The sequence below is a fragment of the Notolepis coatsorum genome, assembly GCF_963971535.1.
Source record: "Notolepis coatsorum genome assembly, chromosome: 2".
Lineage (NCBI taxonomy): Eukaryota > Metazoa > Chordata > Actinopteri > Aulopiformes > Paralepididae > Notolepis > Notolepis coatsorum.
In genome coordinates, this window is record NC_140166.1 from 223,035,391 (window position 1) to 223,051,225 (window position 15,835).

Genomic DNA, 15,835 nt, shown 5'->3' on the forward strand with positions numbered 1-15,835 from the left:
ATAATAATAATAATAATAATAATAATAATAATAATTAACTTTATTTGTGTGGACCTTTCCTGCAGGTTTAATACAGACAGTAGGGTTGGGGCGATTAATCAAGTTTCAATTTCAATTATGAGTTTGTCTTCCCACGATCATGAAAACAAGACCGTTATGTCACAAATGTATCAGTACTAAATACCTATATGTCCCTATGCCATAAATGTCATGTATGTTGTGTATGTCATAAATGTCTATATGAATTGAAAATGGGGGACCCTGATGGAAACAAGACAAACGTCTTTCTCAGGTCTGCATCCCCTTAACAATTGTATGTATTGAGCCGTACTGTATTGTACCCATTCTGCAATCTGTTAAATAAAGTTTTCATTCATTCATTCATTCAAGAGAATCGAGATGAAACTATTATTGTGCCGCATGCCGTCGTGTTGCTCTCAGTTTGTCTGGTTTTGTACATGCACTGCACCCTTCCTTCACAGCGGGCAGACTCTTACAGTAGCTGGCAGCAGGTTCAGGTAGGTCTTAGGGATGAGTTGCTGCGTGCCTCTGCTGTCCCTCGCCAGGACCTTGTCTCCGTCATGGTCTGTACTGACGACGGTCACAATCTCATTACGATCCCATGGCACCTCCCCTGCGGAACACACACCGGTCAGATTCAACTCAATATAGACCTCTCGCAAGCTTCACTGTGTTTGACGTGAAAAGTACCAACTGTATACGTCAATAAAACCCAACAGTGGACATGTCTCTGACCGGCTACAGTGGCTAGTAGTATTCTGTCCCAAAAAGGGTATCCTTGCATGCTGGTCTGTATTACATACAAATGTATTGGGTTGTTTGTTTGGTGTGTGTTTTAATCATTTCCTTTACCTCTGCGATGTCTGTATTGTCTGTGTCCAATAGTCTTATCTGAATTGTTCTTTTCGGTTATTTCATTTTTTGTTTTTCTATTTTATTCAATTTAATAAAGAAATGTTGTCCCCTTTCCCTGTTCCCCTCGAGAGGTCCTTTTGTCCTCTCGCCAGGCCGTCATTGTAAATAAAAAAAATATATTCTTAATTGACCTGCCTGGTTAAATAAATAAATAAAATAAAGATTAAATTAAAAAAAATAGACAGAATGGTGAATTATGACACCAAAGATTTTTTTTTTTTTTTTTTTTTTACTTTGACCAGTCAGCTGGTTCTTTTAGCGTTTATCGCTTTTTCTGGTCAAGCATGACCGAAAGAAACAGGTTGAATGGGGTATAGATCGGGGGAAAGACACTCTGAGCAAATACGGCGAGTCCGGGAGTCGAACTCGTGTACCCCAGATCCGTGACGCGCACGGTTGTCCCCGACGCCGAAGTAGCGTCTGAGGTACGCGGTGAGCTACTGGAGCTCCCCCACCAAAGAATTTTTAATAGTTCCCCTCTTCAGACTATTTCACTTGATTCATAATTGGAGGAGGAGCTTTAGCCTTCAAATATGAATTATTTGACAAGAAAAAAGCATCTGTACCAAAGATGATTAACATAATGATGGAATTGTATTATATTTTATACAGGGGTGTAAAAAGTACCCAGAAATTATACTTAAGTGAAAGTATGGGTACCGTCTCAAAATCGTACTCAAGTAAAAGTCAGAGTATCTGGCTAAAAACACAGATCCCCGCTTTCTAGTCTTGCACAAGCATGGGTATGGGCGGGTTCATTTTCCATTGATGGGGATTTGATTGGCTGTTTTTAAATAAAGTGCGGCCGCAGGAAGTAATAACATTAACGTTAGTTCGGCCAGAGAAACAAATATACTAATTAAAATGGTTGGACCTGCGATATTTGTACTTTGTAGGTCTGCATTTTAAATGTAAGGAGTAAAAAGTATGTTTTTTTCTCTGAAATGTAATTGAGTAGGCCTACAAGTATACAAACCTAATAATACTAGAGTAAAGTACAAATCCCCAAAAACAGTACTTAAGTATTGTAATTACATTTTTTTTTTTTTTTTTTTTTATCTTTTTCCCCCTCCATTTTCCTCCGATTTTCTCCCATCCCAATGTTAGTCGTATGCCAATTCCCAGTCCCTTCCTGGTCGCTGCGCACTTACCCCCCACAGTCAGATCATCTGGGAGAGTGGAGGCTACCACGTGCTTCCTCCGACACACGTCCAGCCAATCACCGCTTCTTTTCACCTGGCAGCGCAGATTCTCATCGAGAGGGCGTAGCGTGTGGGAGGACCACACTATCCCCCTCAAGTCCTATCCGCGCTTAGCAGGCGCCCCGACCGAACTGTAGGAGTCGCTGTTTACAACGACCCGGACCCACCCCGCCAGCTTCTCCCACCCTCTAATACAGCCAATTGTATTAGTGCAGACGGCCAGCCAAGCTGGTGACAACCCCGGAGCTGTGAGCTGGATTCAAACAGGCGAATCCAGCTCACAGCTCCGGGGTTGGTGACGAACGCAATCTCCGCTCGGCCACCTAACCGCCTTAGTACTTAAGTATTGTAACAAAGTACAATTACTCAAGTACTTTACACCCCTGCGTGTCGTCATACCTCTGTTGTACTTGAAGCGGACCTTAGCCTTGGTCTCCTGCTTCTGAGGGGAGGAGCTAACTCTGGCCCTGGGTGATGATGTCACACCTCCAGGCCCCTCCTCCTCGCCCGACGAGTCGCTGTATTGGACCATTTTATTCTGCTGCAGCTCCGCCTACACAAGTAGAAGGAAACGTTTTAACCCTATACTATACTGTAATGTGTACTGTAATGTGTACTATATGTGTGTACTGTAATGTGTACTATATGTATCTACTATGTATGTATGTAAATGAATTTTTTTTTTTTAAATGAAACGTAAGTCTTCAGGGGTAGGGCCCGACAAGCCTAGTGCTTCTCCCTTCAGCCCTTTTCGGACAATTGGACAATGCTGCAATAGCAGCTGGTAAAACTTTGGTGATTTATGGAATGACCGTTGTTATGTGTCCAAAGCCCGAAATAAAAAATAACTGAACTGAACTGAACTGAACCCTTTCACTGCGACAATAGAGAAGGTTAACCCTTTCACTGCCACGTGACAAAGGGGTTAACCCATTCACAATCACACTACAGAAGGTTAACCATTTCACTACCACACTACAGAAGGTTAACCGTCTGTAGTGTGGTAGTGAAAGGTTAACCTTCTGTAGTGTGGTAGTGAAAGGTTAACCTTCTGTAGTGTGGTAGTGAAAGGTTAACATTCTGTAGTGTGGTAGTGAAAGGTTAACCTTCTGTAGTGTGGTAGTGAAAGGTTAACATTCTGTAGTGTGGTAGTGAAAGGGTTAAGATCAGTGTTCGAATTATGTGGGGGCCAATGGGGGCTTTTTTCAATGTACGAATTAGTATTATTTATGTTACCTAAATAAATTGTTAATAGATAATATTTGTCTTTTCAGTTTTTAAAATAACCGAGTAATTAATGTTGTGGAATAGGCTGCGTTTCCCCTCCAAGTCGCTATGTGTCGCCCATGAGCGTGTCTAACGCTACTCCAACCCATTTGTTGAAGAAGAAGCAGCCAGCTTAACGTTATGTAACGTTATTACATGGCGTTTTAACATTCGCCGAAATGCTTGATTGTGATTGGTCAATAGCGCTCGGTTGCCCATAGCAGCGGTCCGTTATTACTCGATAACGAACCGCTGCCAGGGGCAACCGAGCAATAATGACCGATGTTCGCAGCTGGAGCAATCAAGCCCATGACACACACTGCATCAGTGCAACCGAGCAATAATGACCGCTGTTCGCAGCTGGAGCAATCAAGCCCACTGACACACACTGCATCAGTGCAATCAGACACACCTGCCGGCTGCCGGCAATAATAATAATAACTTTATTTGGGCTGACAGAGCCACAGAACAACTGCGTCTGCATTTGATCTCGTCTTGTCGATGGTGTAAAATGAATTAGGCATATTGTTAGTAAGTTAGCCATGTAATAAGCGGGATAATGTATAGCCTATACTCGGTCATTGTCGCAAAATAATTGACCTTCACTACGTTTAGAACACCTCGGCCGAACTTAACATAACTTAAACAGTAGGCTGCCCAGTGCCCATGGTCCTCATGTCCTGCAACTGCGACTCAAGTAAAAAGTAAACAGTGCCGCCGAAAAAAAATGCTTAACCCGCCACAAGGCTGTACAAGGCTGGACAGCTTCGTCTTTATAAAAAGGCCAAAGACTAGTCAAAGACTTTGACTAATGCTGTTAGCGCAGCAGCTAGCAGCGCTACTGGTGGACAGTGCTGGTAGTGTTAGCCCTGCACCTGTGCTGCTCAACCACCACAATGCTGAGGACCGAGTCAGTGGACCTTTTGGAAAACTAAATACAGCTGGTTATTTGCCAAGGAGGTAAATGATGCTGTTAAGTGCCATACAACTATTTATTTTTCCATTCGATTTTTTTGTTAGTTCATGTTCATTCAAGTTCATAAATTTAGTCAAATTTTTCAAATTAAATTGTTGTATTATTTGAAAAATAATGCATAACTACGTCTGGCTCGCTACTTTCTTATCGCCACAATTATAATCTCTCTCTCTCTCTCTCTCTCTCTCTCTCTCTCTCTCTCTCACACACACACACACATACACACTTTCTCTCTCTCTCACTTACTCTCATTTTCTTTGATTGATTGATTTATTGAAAACTTTATTAACAGATTGCAGAATGGGTACAATACAGTACAGCTCAATACACACAATTGTTAAGGGGATGCAGACCAGAGAAAGACTTTCGTCTTGTTTACCTCAGGGTCCCCCATTTTCAATTCATCATAACATTTATGACATACACAACATACAGATAGACAGTACTGCTACATCTATACATTTATGACATACCAGATTTACAAATACAGTACTGTTTGTGATACAAAAAGTAAAAAAAAAATAAAAAACAAAAAAAGAGTATATACATTTGACGAAGAAACTGTACATTGGAGGTGGTTGGGTGGGTGGGGTGGGGGGGGGTAGGCGGGGTGGGGGAAACTGTACAACTGTACAAGCAAAACTGTACATTGGAATATCGACGAAACCATACTTGGTTCCAAGAGGAGGGTCTCGTGTATTATTGGGTTAGGACATTTACTGTACATTGGAGGGGGTTGGGTTAGGACATTTACAGGGCCAGTTTTGAATTGCAGTTTCCCATAGGTGCTCTTCTAGAGTGTTTTGAAAGTGGGTAGTGATTCACTGTCTCTCTCATTTACTCTCATTCTCTCCTCGCTTGCTTTCTCTTCTCTCACACTCCCTCTTTCTCCTCTCTTGCTCTCTCTCTTGTTATTTCACTGATTTGATTTACTGATTTGTTTGAAGGCTGGTTTCTTACCAGTTTCCTTTATGTCTCAGAAAAACCCTGACTTCATTGCTGGGCATTAGTGTCAAAGTACATCTGCAGTAATTCTCATTTCATGAGCAAAGTTATATAAATATATATGAAATGATAATGCAATGAAAACCTATAAAACCCATGTGTAGGCCGCCTCTGCAGTACAGTTGTTAATATGATATCTAGAGAATAACTTGATGTTACCAAATATGCATGAGTAAAATAGGTACAGTAACAAAGAAAGTAGAGAACCCAGGGGAGGAAAGAAAGTACTTTTACTACTGTATTTAAATACAGTTTTTAGGATACTTTACTTGAGTATTTCCAGTTTAGGGATCTCAATACATTTACTATAATACACTTCAAAGGAAGTTTCCTAATTTATTATTACCTCGACTACATTTATACAAACCCTGCGAGTTACTGTACTTTCTTTTAATCCAAAATATGTGATAAGATGGAAAACATAATGCACATTTAATGTGTAAGTCTGTCAATGTCAAAAGGAAGGAATCACAACCAGCATAACTGGATGTACAACCAGTTTGACATCAAACAGAGGTTGATGCATTGAGAATTTATAATCCTGTGTAGTACACCATACAGAATGTGTATTTTACTTCAGGTACTTACATACATTCAATATTTACTTGTATGCTATTATTTTGAATAGAGTCCTTGTTATGTTCCACCTGGTCCTGCCCACGTCCCCCTCCAATCCCTGGACTTTTCCCTCCACATCACTTCCCCCGACCTCCTCATGGACTCCTCTCCCCGCCTGCTCATGGACAGTTCCCTTCACCTCCTCATGGACTCCTCTCCCCGCCTGCTCATGGACAGTTCCCTTCACCTCCTCATGGACTCCTCTCCCCGCCTGCTCATGGACAGTTCCCTTCACCTCCTCATGGACTCGTCTCCCCGCCTGCTCATGGACAGTTCCCTTCACCTCCTCATGGACTCCTCTCCCCGCCTGCTCATGGACAGTTCCCTTCACCTCCTCATGGACTCCTCTCCCCGCCTGCTCATGGACAGTTCCCTTCACCTCCTCATGGACTCCTCTCCCCGCCTGCTCATGGACAGTTCCCTTCACCTCCTCTGGGGCTCCTCTCCCCGCCTGCTCATGGACAGTTCGCTTCACCTCCTCATGGACTCCTCTCCCCGCCTGCTCATGGACAGTTCCCTTCACCTCCTCATGGACTCCTCTCCCCGCCTGCTCATGGACAGTTCCCTTCACCTCCTCTGGGAATCCTCTCCCCGCCTGCTCATGGACAGTTCCCTTCACCTCCTCTGGGGGGACTCCTCTCCCCGCCTGCTCATGGACAGTTCCCTTCACCTCCTCTGGGGCTCCTCTCCCCGCCTGCTCATGGACAGTTCCCTTCACCTCCTCTGGGGGGACTCCTCTCCCCGCCTGCTCATGGACAGTTCCCTTCACCTCCTCTGGGGGGACTCCTCTCCCCGCCTGCTCATGGACAGTTCCCTTCACCTCCTCTGGGGGGACTCCTCTCCCCGCCTGCTCATGGACAGTTCCCTTCACCTCCTCTGGGGGGACTCCTCTCCCGGCCTGCTCATGGACAGTTCCCTTCACCTCCTCTGGGGGGACTCCTCGTACACTTGTGTTTGGTTAGATTGTCTATGTTCCTCTGTGCCCTTCCCCTCCTGCTGTGGCTCCCTGTCTGCCATGTTGCCCTTCTTGTTCCCCTGTCTGGTTTAAGTGTTCTTGTCTCTTTTATGTGTGTGTGTGTGTGTGTGTGTGTGTGTGTGTGTGTGTGTGTGTGTGTGTGTGTGTGTGTGTGTGTGTGTGTGTGTGTGTGTGTGTGTGTGTGTGTGTGTGTGTGTGTGTGTGTGTGTGTGTGTGTGTGTGTGTGTGTGTGTGTGTGTGTGTGTGTGTGTGTGTGTGTGTGTGTGTGTGTGTATGTGTATGTGTCCTTCAGAACAACAATAGAGTGACTGGGTGAATGTAACGCCTAATTACCTCATCTTTCACAACTCAGCTTCTTCAAGATCAATTTAAATCCAAAACCCTGGTTAGAGGAGCTGTGAATGTCACTGATCTCTACTTCAGCTCACAGAACTCAGCCTTCGCAGGGTATGAGAGAAGCCAAAGTCCAGGATAGAGAGGCTGAGTGAATCTGGTGTTGACTCTGTGCAGGAGGGTCATGGTGTCAGAGACGCTGTAGAAGCACAGAGTACCTGCCCTGTGATCCAGGTACACTCCTATTCTGGAGGACCGGGGGCCCGGTACTCTTATTTTCTTGTTATTGTGGCTGAAGAAGTAATTACTTGGTGTGCACTCTAAAGCCCAGGATTTGGAATTTAATCCAAATCCACAGTTCTCCCTAGTGCCTGTTCTACTAATGTCTTTGTAGGAGGCTGCTACAGAAACCCCTACACTCCACTCCACCTCCCAGTAACAGCGTCCAGTCAGACCTTCTCTACCCAGAACCTGCCACCTTTCAATAAATCGTTCAGGGTGATTAGGATATGACTGCTCTTGCCGCATACATGTTGCTTTTCTGTTCCCCTCAGACAAAGACAGACGTGTGTTTGTTGTGTTTGGGTCCAGTGTGATCTGAGAGGAATATTTTAAGAAGTCAGCTCTGGTCTTGGGCTCTGGTGGTGGCAGTAAAACATTAATAACTGCATTCACTGTTGTTGAGATTCTGGGCCACTGCTCTTTCAGAACGTCCTGTAGTTTGTCTCTCAGCTTAGACACGACCTCAGTCACATCTGCAAAGTACAGGAGAGGAAGGACACTGATGCTGGGTGAGTCTGTAGACTCACTGGGACTGGAGAGGGGGGGGTAACTCTGTAGAAAGTGGATGTGGTCCTCTGTGTGTGAGAGCTGCTCCAGCTCAGTGTCTCTCCTCCTCAGGTCCGCTATCTCCTGCTCCAGTCTCTTCTGCAGTTCTTCAGCCTGAGTCACTGTGGTCCTCTGTTGGGCTCTGATGACCTTCTTCAGCTCAGAGCGCCTCGTCTCCAAGGAGCGTATCAGCTCAGTAAAGATTCTCTCACCGTCCTCCACTGCTTTATCAGCAGAGCGATTGAGAGAATCAACAGCCTGTTGGGCCTCTTTGAGTCGCTTCTCTCTCTCCTGGACTTTCTGCTGACTCATGCCAAGCTCTTTCTGTCTCTCCGTCCTTTCTGCTGCAGCTGAGACTGTATCATGGCCTTTATGTTCATCCATGGAACACAAATAACAGATACACTGCTGATCAGTACGACAGAAAACATCCAGAATCCTGTCATGACGAGAGCAGGTGTTCTCCTGAAGCCGTGTGGAGGCTTTGACCAGCTTGTGTTTCTTTAACGGAGCTACAGTATGATGAGGCTGGAGGTGAGTTTCACAGAAAGAGGTCAGACATACCAGGCAGGACTTGAGGGCTTTCTGCTTTCTCCCAGTGCAGACATCACAGGCCACATCTCCAGGTCCAGCATAACAGTGATCAGGAGGAGCAGCTTGGAGTCCTGTCTTCATTAGTTGTTCTATCACTTCAGCCAGCATGTTGTTTTTCTTCAGAACAGGCCTCGGAGTAATAGTCTCCCTGCACTGGGGACATGTGTAGATCCCCCTCTGATCATCGTGATCCCAGCAGTCTGTAATACAGCCCATACAGTAGCTGTGTCCACAGGGAATAGTTACCGGATCCTTCAGTACATCCTGACAGATAGCACAGCAGAACTGGTCCCGGGACAGATCAACTCCTTGCTGCGCCATTTTATTCTACAAAGAGACTGTTTCAAGAGGCACAATGAGATCTTCTGAGAGAATTGTTGAATATATACTGTACACAAATGTTCTAGAATGTCCTATTATGACATCATACTGTGACATCACAAATGTTCTAGAATGTTCTAATATGACATCATACTGTGACATCACAAATGTTCTAGAATGTTCTAATATGACATCATACTGTGACATCACACATGTTCTAGAATGTTCTATTATGACATCATACTGTGACATCACAAATGTTCTAGAATGTTCTATTATGACATCATACTGTGACATCACACATGTTCTAGAATGTACTATTATGACATCATACTGTGACATCACAACGGAACATGTTTGAGTTCAATTTGAATAATATAAATAATATGTTTGGTAAGGCTGTCCCCGAAGCCTGTTTTTGGGATCAAACTTCGTCAGGGTTCTTCGAACGGACGTTCGAACCTTCGCTTTTAATAAAAAAAATAGACAATTAGACAAATAGACAAAAAATTTACAATTCCGTGCGGGGAAAGTGTGAAAGTGTGGATGATGCCTGTGCACCGCCGGCCAACAGGAGAGGCTCTGTATTGTCTCTATGACAAACGGTTCAAAAGATACAAAAAGGGGGCACGGCCTAAAGACGTGGTCAATATAGACCAATGAAAGAGGATATCCCTACTTAGTACAATGGTACAACCCGCAAGTCTCTACGACAAACGGTTCAATTTAGAGTCTAACTTCAAGAAACAGGCTGTTCATTCAACAATGTATGTATATTTCAGTTTGGAGTGAATATGAGTTGCATAAGATAATAGAGTGTGAAGGTATACTGAATACTGTCTATCTGTCATAATCCGCCTGTCCAGCCTGGCCACGTCCCCCCGCCAGTTCAGAGACCGTTCCCTGCACCCCCCTTTCCCTCGCCCTCTGGTGGACCTTTCCCGCTACTGCCACTATTGATGTCAATTCATGTTTGTATTCTCAATATATCCTTAATGTTTAATGTATTCTCCGTCATGTTGTTCATGTTGCCCACTCTGTTTCCTGGTCTGGTCTAGTGTGTTGTCTCTTGTATTTGTATGTTTTGTTATTCAGTCCTGTCATGTATTTGGTGTCACTGTTTGTCAGCATGTGTGTCTGTCCAGGTGTGTCTCGTTGTAATTAGTCTCCCTTTATATGCTGTGCTTCCCGGTTACTCCCCTGTCGGTTCGGAGACGATCTTCCACGCCGGCAATGGGTTCTGCTGAACCGTTTAAGATCTGGGGTCGGTCGCTTTAAAGCATCATTAAAGAAGTGGGGCCTGGCAGACAGCGCTGCATGTGAGTGTGGAGACCCTGAGCAGACTGTTGACCACATCCTGACCATCTGCCCCCTATACAAACCACCCTCGGAAGCCAGCCTCTTTGATGTGGGACCAGAGTTAAGGGCATGGCTACAAGATACGGAGTTGGACCTCTGACGTTACACGAAAGAAGAAGTCAATATTTACACACTAAACATGACCTCTGCAAATCTTCTCAATTTCAGTTTGGAAGCAGGTTTCGTCATAGCGTCTGCTACCATGTCGTCTGTTGGACAATAAATCAGTGTCATTCTTTCTTCTCTGATGACAGATCTGATTAAATGATATTTTATATCGACATGTTCTCTGTCGGCACACAGGGTTTCTAGTAATCGCAATGGTTCCCTGATTGTCTTCATAAACAACAGTCTTCTTATATACATAGTAGGGATGTCCGATATTATCGGCCGACCAATATTATCGGCCGATATCGGCAGTAAAATGTGATATCGGAAAATATCGGTATCGGTTTAAAAAAAGAAAAAAACAATAACAATATTTGTTATATATATATCCAGTGAAATTATTAGTTACCTGAAATTATTCAGTTTTTTTGGGGGGGAAACCCTGCATATATCGGTATCGGTTGATATCGGTTGATATCGGTATCGGAAATTAAGAGTTGGACAATATCGGAATATCGGTATCGGTAAAAAAGCCAATATCGAGCATCCCTAATACATAGGTATCCATTCCTTCGAGCAGTTGTTCTAGATAAATACATTCCTGTATTGCCATAGCTAGAGCCATATATTCGGCTTCACAAGTTGATAGTGCCACTGTGGGCTGCTTCTTTGTTTTCCACGAAACCAGTGAGCTGTTTGTGTTCAAACTCACACAATACTTCTTCTGTCTGTGGTGTCTGCTGCCCAGTCTGCATCACTGTAGGCTTTAAGCCCTAAGCCTTCGCTGCTCTTTCTGAAACAAAGCTGTTTATCTGCTGTACCTTTGAGATAACGAAAAACATGTTTTGCTGTAATCCAGTGCTCCTCTGTGGGGTCAGCAAAATGCTGTGACAATTTACTCACTACAAAACATAGGTCAGGGCGAGTACATGTTGTCAAATAAATGAGGCTACCTACAGCTTCTCTGTACATTTTTACATCAGTCAGTTTCTGAGCATCCTCTTGGTAGTCTAGTTTTTGATCACATGGTGCTTCCCTTGTTCTACATTCTTGCATGTCAAAACTTTTCAGGATCTTTTCCACATATCTCTTCTGGGATATTTTTACACAATTGGCAGACTGTTCAAAGTCCATGCCTAGAAAATGTTTTAACCTTCCAAGGTCCTTCATTTTGAATCTGATGGAGAGCATACCTTTCACCTGTTCTAGGTTTCTAGTGTTGTCTGCTGTGATGATCAAATCATCCACCCAAATGACAATTATCACTTTTCCTGACTCTTTTGACTCCCTTGAGTAAACACAGGGGTCTACTGGGTTCTGTAGGAAGTGATCTTCAATGAGACATGTATGAAGCATCTCGTTCCAATTTCGCCCAGACTGTTTCAGGCCGTAAATGGATTTTTCTAGCTTACACACTAGTTTCTCTCCTTTCTTCTCGTAACCTTCAGGTTGTTCCATGTACAGTATATCTCCCTATCTATGGGTGAGTGCAGGTAAGCTGTCTTCACATCCATCTGGTGCTAAATGAAATTGTCCTCAGCCGCTTTCTGCATCACTACCCTTCAGGCCATGTGAGCGGCGGGGCGCGTGAGCGGCGCGGGGAGCGGAGCGGGCGGTTTTGACGTGAGCGACGGAGTGGGTTTTAAAATGGGTCGGCGCGACGTCCGGAGCGAGAGTTCTCCTCCGCTCCAATCCACTCCGGGCCGCTCACAGTGGTTTAACACTGATGTAATATACATGTAGTACAATGCCAAAGCAACAGATGGCGATGTACAAACATGAAGGCCATTTTCAACCAATGAGAAGGGTGAACCGTCACTCACATCCTGTTAGAAAAAGTATATGACGCCATTGTTGTTGTCGTTAGCTTACATGCTAACGTTAATGGCAGCGACCATAGCATTGTGGCTAGGCTAGCTATCATCGCTTAGTAGAGCTATAAACAACGTTATTTAACATTGCAGAATGGGTACAATTACAATACGGCTCAATACAAACAATTGTTAAGGGGCCCAGGGGGTGTAGACTGTTGTAGTTTGGTCAAATCAAGCAAATTTACATCATGCTCCAAATTTTTTTTTTAATCTGCCGAGCGATGTGTAGCGGGGACCGGGGAGCGCTCGATTCAAGGTGAGCGGTGAGCGAGCGGAGAGCGACTTGGGGGCGGGGTCAACATGAGCGATTAGCGGAGCGGAACAAGCCGTCTAGAGCGAAGAGCGGATTTCTCGCCCGCGCCGATCCGCTCACGGGCCCTGCTACCCTTACACTGGTCAGATTGGCTGTGGGGGAGAAGGTCTCACCATAGTCTATCCCCTCCCTCTGACTGTAACATTTAGCTACGAACCTGGCTTTGTACTTGTCGTGGCCTTCAATACCCTCCTTGATTGAGTACGCCCATTTCCCTCCCACTGTCTGTCTGCCCTCTGGTAACTTGGTTAGAGTAAAGGTGTGGTTGTCCTCTAGGGACCTCATCTCCTCATCCATTGCTCTCTCCCATTTACTTGATTCAGGGGACACTATGGCCTCTTTAAAGGTCTGATGTACTCCACTGACTACTCTGTAGCAGTAATCAATGCTGGTAAGTGTACTGTCATCCTCGTCACTTTCTCTCCGGGCATAGTCTGTCAGATACTTTGGGGGTTTGTGTTCCCTTGAGGGATACCTCCCACTGCTTGGGGCATGTGACATCACCCTCGGGTGCTTCTCGTCATCGTCCTCTGGGGGTTGCTGACTGTCTGTCTGCACGACCGTGCTAAGTACACTAGGCTGAGGTGTCTCTGTTTCTTCACACCTTACTCGAGTCCAGCTCTGGCTCCTCTGTCTGTGTCTCGTTCTCACATGTTGTCTTTGTGACAAATTTGACTAGCCTGTGTTTTTGCACTCTCCCTTTACCGGGATAATAGACTAGGAAAGCGGGGCTTCCCTTGTCATGCCCTACAAAGAGTCCTTTTTCACATCTGGACTCAAGCTTTCCTCTGTCCTGCAGGTACGCATAACACACTGATCCAAATTGGTGCATTCTAGCTAGATTACACTTCTTTCCTGTCAGCGCTGTATACGGGGTGGTGCCTGTGTGCTTATTAAAGCACCTGTTTCTGGTGTAAGCGGCTTCTTGCACCGCATAATGTCATAGACTCTTAGGTAAGTTACTATCTACTAGCTTACACCTAGCCATTTTGAAAAGAGTGCGCCATTCCCTCTCTGCCACTCCGTTCTGGTGTGGGGAGTATGGACATGACGTCTCGTGTCTTATCTTGTTCCTTCTCAACAGTGATTGGAACTCTCTATTTGTGAACTCGGTTCCGTTGTCGGACCTCAAGCATCTTATGTTGCCATAAGGGGCTACGTCTGCCAGGAATTTCTCCGTGGCCTGGAGTGTGTCACTATTTGCTTTGAGAAAGTAAACAAACACTGCCCCTGTACACACATCTGTAAAAGACTGTACATATCTAAAGCCTCCTATGGACTCGTTGCTTACTGGACCGGCTAGATCTGTGTTAACTAGCGCAAGTGGTACCTTTACTTTTTCTGTGGGATCGCTGTTTCTCGATTGAGTGAACTTCCCCTTTATGCACACTACACATTCTCTGTCAGGTCTACGCTTTTCACCTTCAATGTGCATGCCTTCTGTCACTGCTTGCAGTTTCAGTAAATCCTCGTAATTACAATGACCCATAATCTCATGCCATGTCTGAATATCGTGACTGACAGTCACATTACACATATCATTATTATTACACTTGTCGTTGTCATTACACTCTGTTTGTAGATAATACATTCTCTTGTACACCTTTATGTTAAATCGCGTACCGTCAGGCTCTACAAGAAAATGTTTACCTTCATTGAAGAATACTTTGGCACCGTTCGCAGTAGCAGCTATTACAGAGAATAGTTCTTGTGGGAACGAGGGTACGTAGAGAGCGTTTTTTAACATCACTGTACACCGGCGCCCCTCACTGTCTATGAGGCATACCTGTGCGTCTCCTCTCTCTTGCGCCAACCCGTAGGTGCGCTTCCCGTCTGCCAGCTCCATGCTGTGTCTCTCCGGGTCGAAAATGTTGTCAACGTTCTTGAACCGACTCCTGTCGTTGATGACGTGGGACGATGCACCTGTGTCCACGATCAGTCCCTTCCTTTGGGCCTGCTGCAGCTGCGTTGGCCGGGTGACGTACACTGTCTGCGCCCCGAAGATGAAGTCTTCTTGCCCCGCTACTCTCCGGGCGTCGTCTCAATTCGTCTCACGTCCACCGTCGCCGCCATCTTGTCCACTGCCGCCATCTTGTCCATGCGCATACCGCGCGCTCTGGTCGCGTTTCTTCATGCACACTCTGTCTGTGTCTTTGTGCAGTTACTTTTCCGATGGCCTTTTTCTCCGCATCGCCAACACGCCAGCTCCGTCGTGGGCCTGGTCTTCTCCCTCGGCGTCGCTCGGGCCTTCAGCACCCTCTCTCCCGCCTCCGCGGCGGCTGGGTGGGTATCTTCTGAGGCCTCGAAATTTCGCAACTTGGCCTTGAACTTTCCCAGCGCCATGTCCGCTGAACCGTGTGTTACCAGGAGTGTGAACGGTTTGTACAGCTCCGGTAGTCCTCTCATCACCATCACCATCATTAGTCCATCGCTTGGTGCTTCTCCTGCACTCTTCAGCGCCGTAATGATCTGCTCAGCTCTGATGACGTATTCGGTCACAGTCTCGGTGTGCCCCTTCGTCAGTGCTGCTAGTGTTATGTAGAGGGACACGACTCGGGGTCTTCCTTGTCCGATATAATGCTCTCTCAACACTTCCAGGCTTTCTCGGCCTTTGTCCTTAGTGTCGCGGAATATCAGCCCCAAGCTTGTGTCGTCGAGCAGTGGTGCTAACTCACAGTATGCATCTGCATTATGCTTGTCGTCCAGGGCTTGCGCTTCCGCCGTTAGTGGTCCCGTGGGGGCCGTCAAGATCGTCGTCTTCAGTCCCGCACCGTGCATGCAGCATAACATGCGCTCTTCCCAGAGCTCATAGTCCTCGGCTCTTCCGTTGAACGAAGGCCATTTGCTCTTTCCTTTTGTTGCCATCCTCTTGTTGATGTTAGGCGTAGCTTTAGCTCTTGTTGGCCTAGCGTCTAGCCACGCGGTGCTCCCGGTGCTAACCTAGCCTATACTTCAGCTAAACTTGCTACCCTTTATTATTTCGCCCCTGCGTGATCTGGGCCCATAACCCGTTGACAGAGTCTGCTATGGGGCGACAATAATATGTTCATGAGGCATGGTTTCTATCTTTAGCCATAAACGGTGTGGTTTATTTCACATTGCTCCACAGCAGTACATGATACATCC

The 15,835-nt window shown here is 45.6% G+C and overlaps 2 protein-coding genes across 2 annotated transcripts in view; both read right to left on the reverse strand.

Annotated features, from left to right (window-relative positions):
- Positions 1 to 15,835, reverse strand: part of sptbn5 (spectrin, beta, non-erythrocytic 5) — a gene marked incomplete at both ends in the record, with an annotated part of 191,394 nt that overhangs the window by 121,251 nt on the left and 54,308 nt on the right. The window contains 2 exons of the mRNA XM_084308563.1: positions 498 to 634; positions 2,538 to 2,691. Of these exons, the coding sequence (XP_084164689.1) occupies positions 498 to 634; positions 2,538 to 2,691 (291 nt within the window). The remainder of the gene's footprint in view (positions 1 to 497; positions 635 to 2,537; positions 2,692 to 15,835) is intronic.
- LOC311248887 (tripartite motif-containing protein 16-like) lies at positions 7,394 to 9,055 on the reverse strand (the record flags this gene model as incomplete). Its single annotated transcript, XM_084338116.1, has 1 exon — positions 7,394 to 9,055. One exon carries the CDS (start codon positions 9,053 to 9,055, stop codon positions 7,394 to 7,396), a length of 1,662 nt encoding a protein of 553 aa, XP_084194242.1.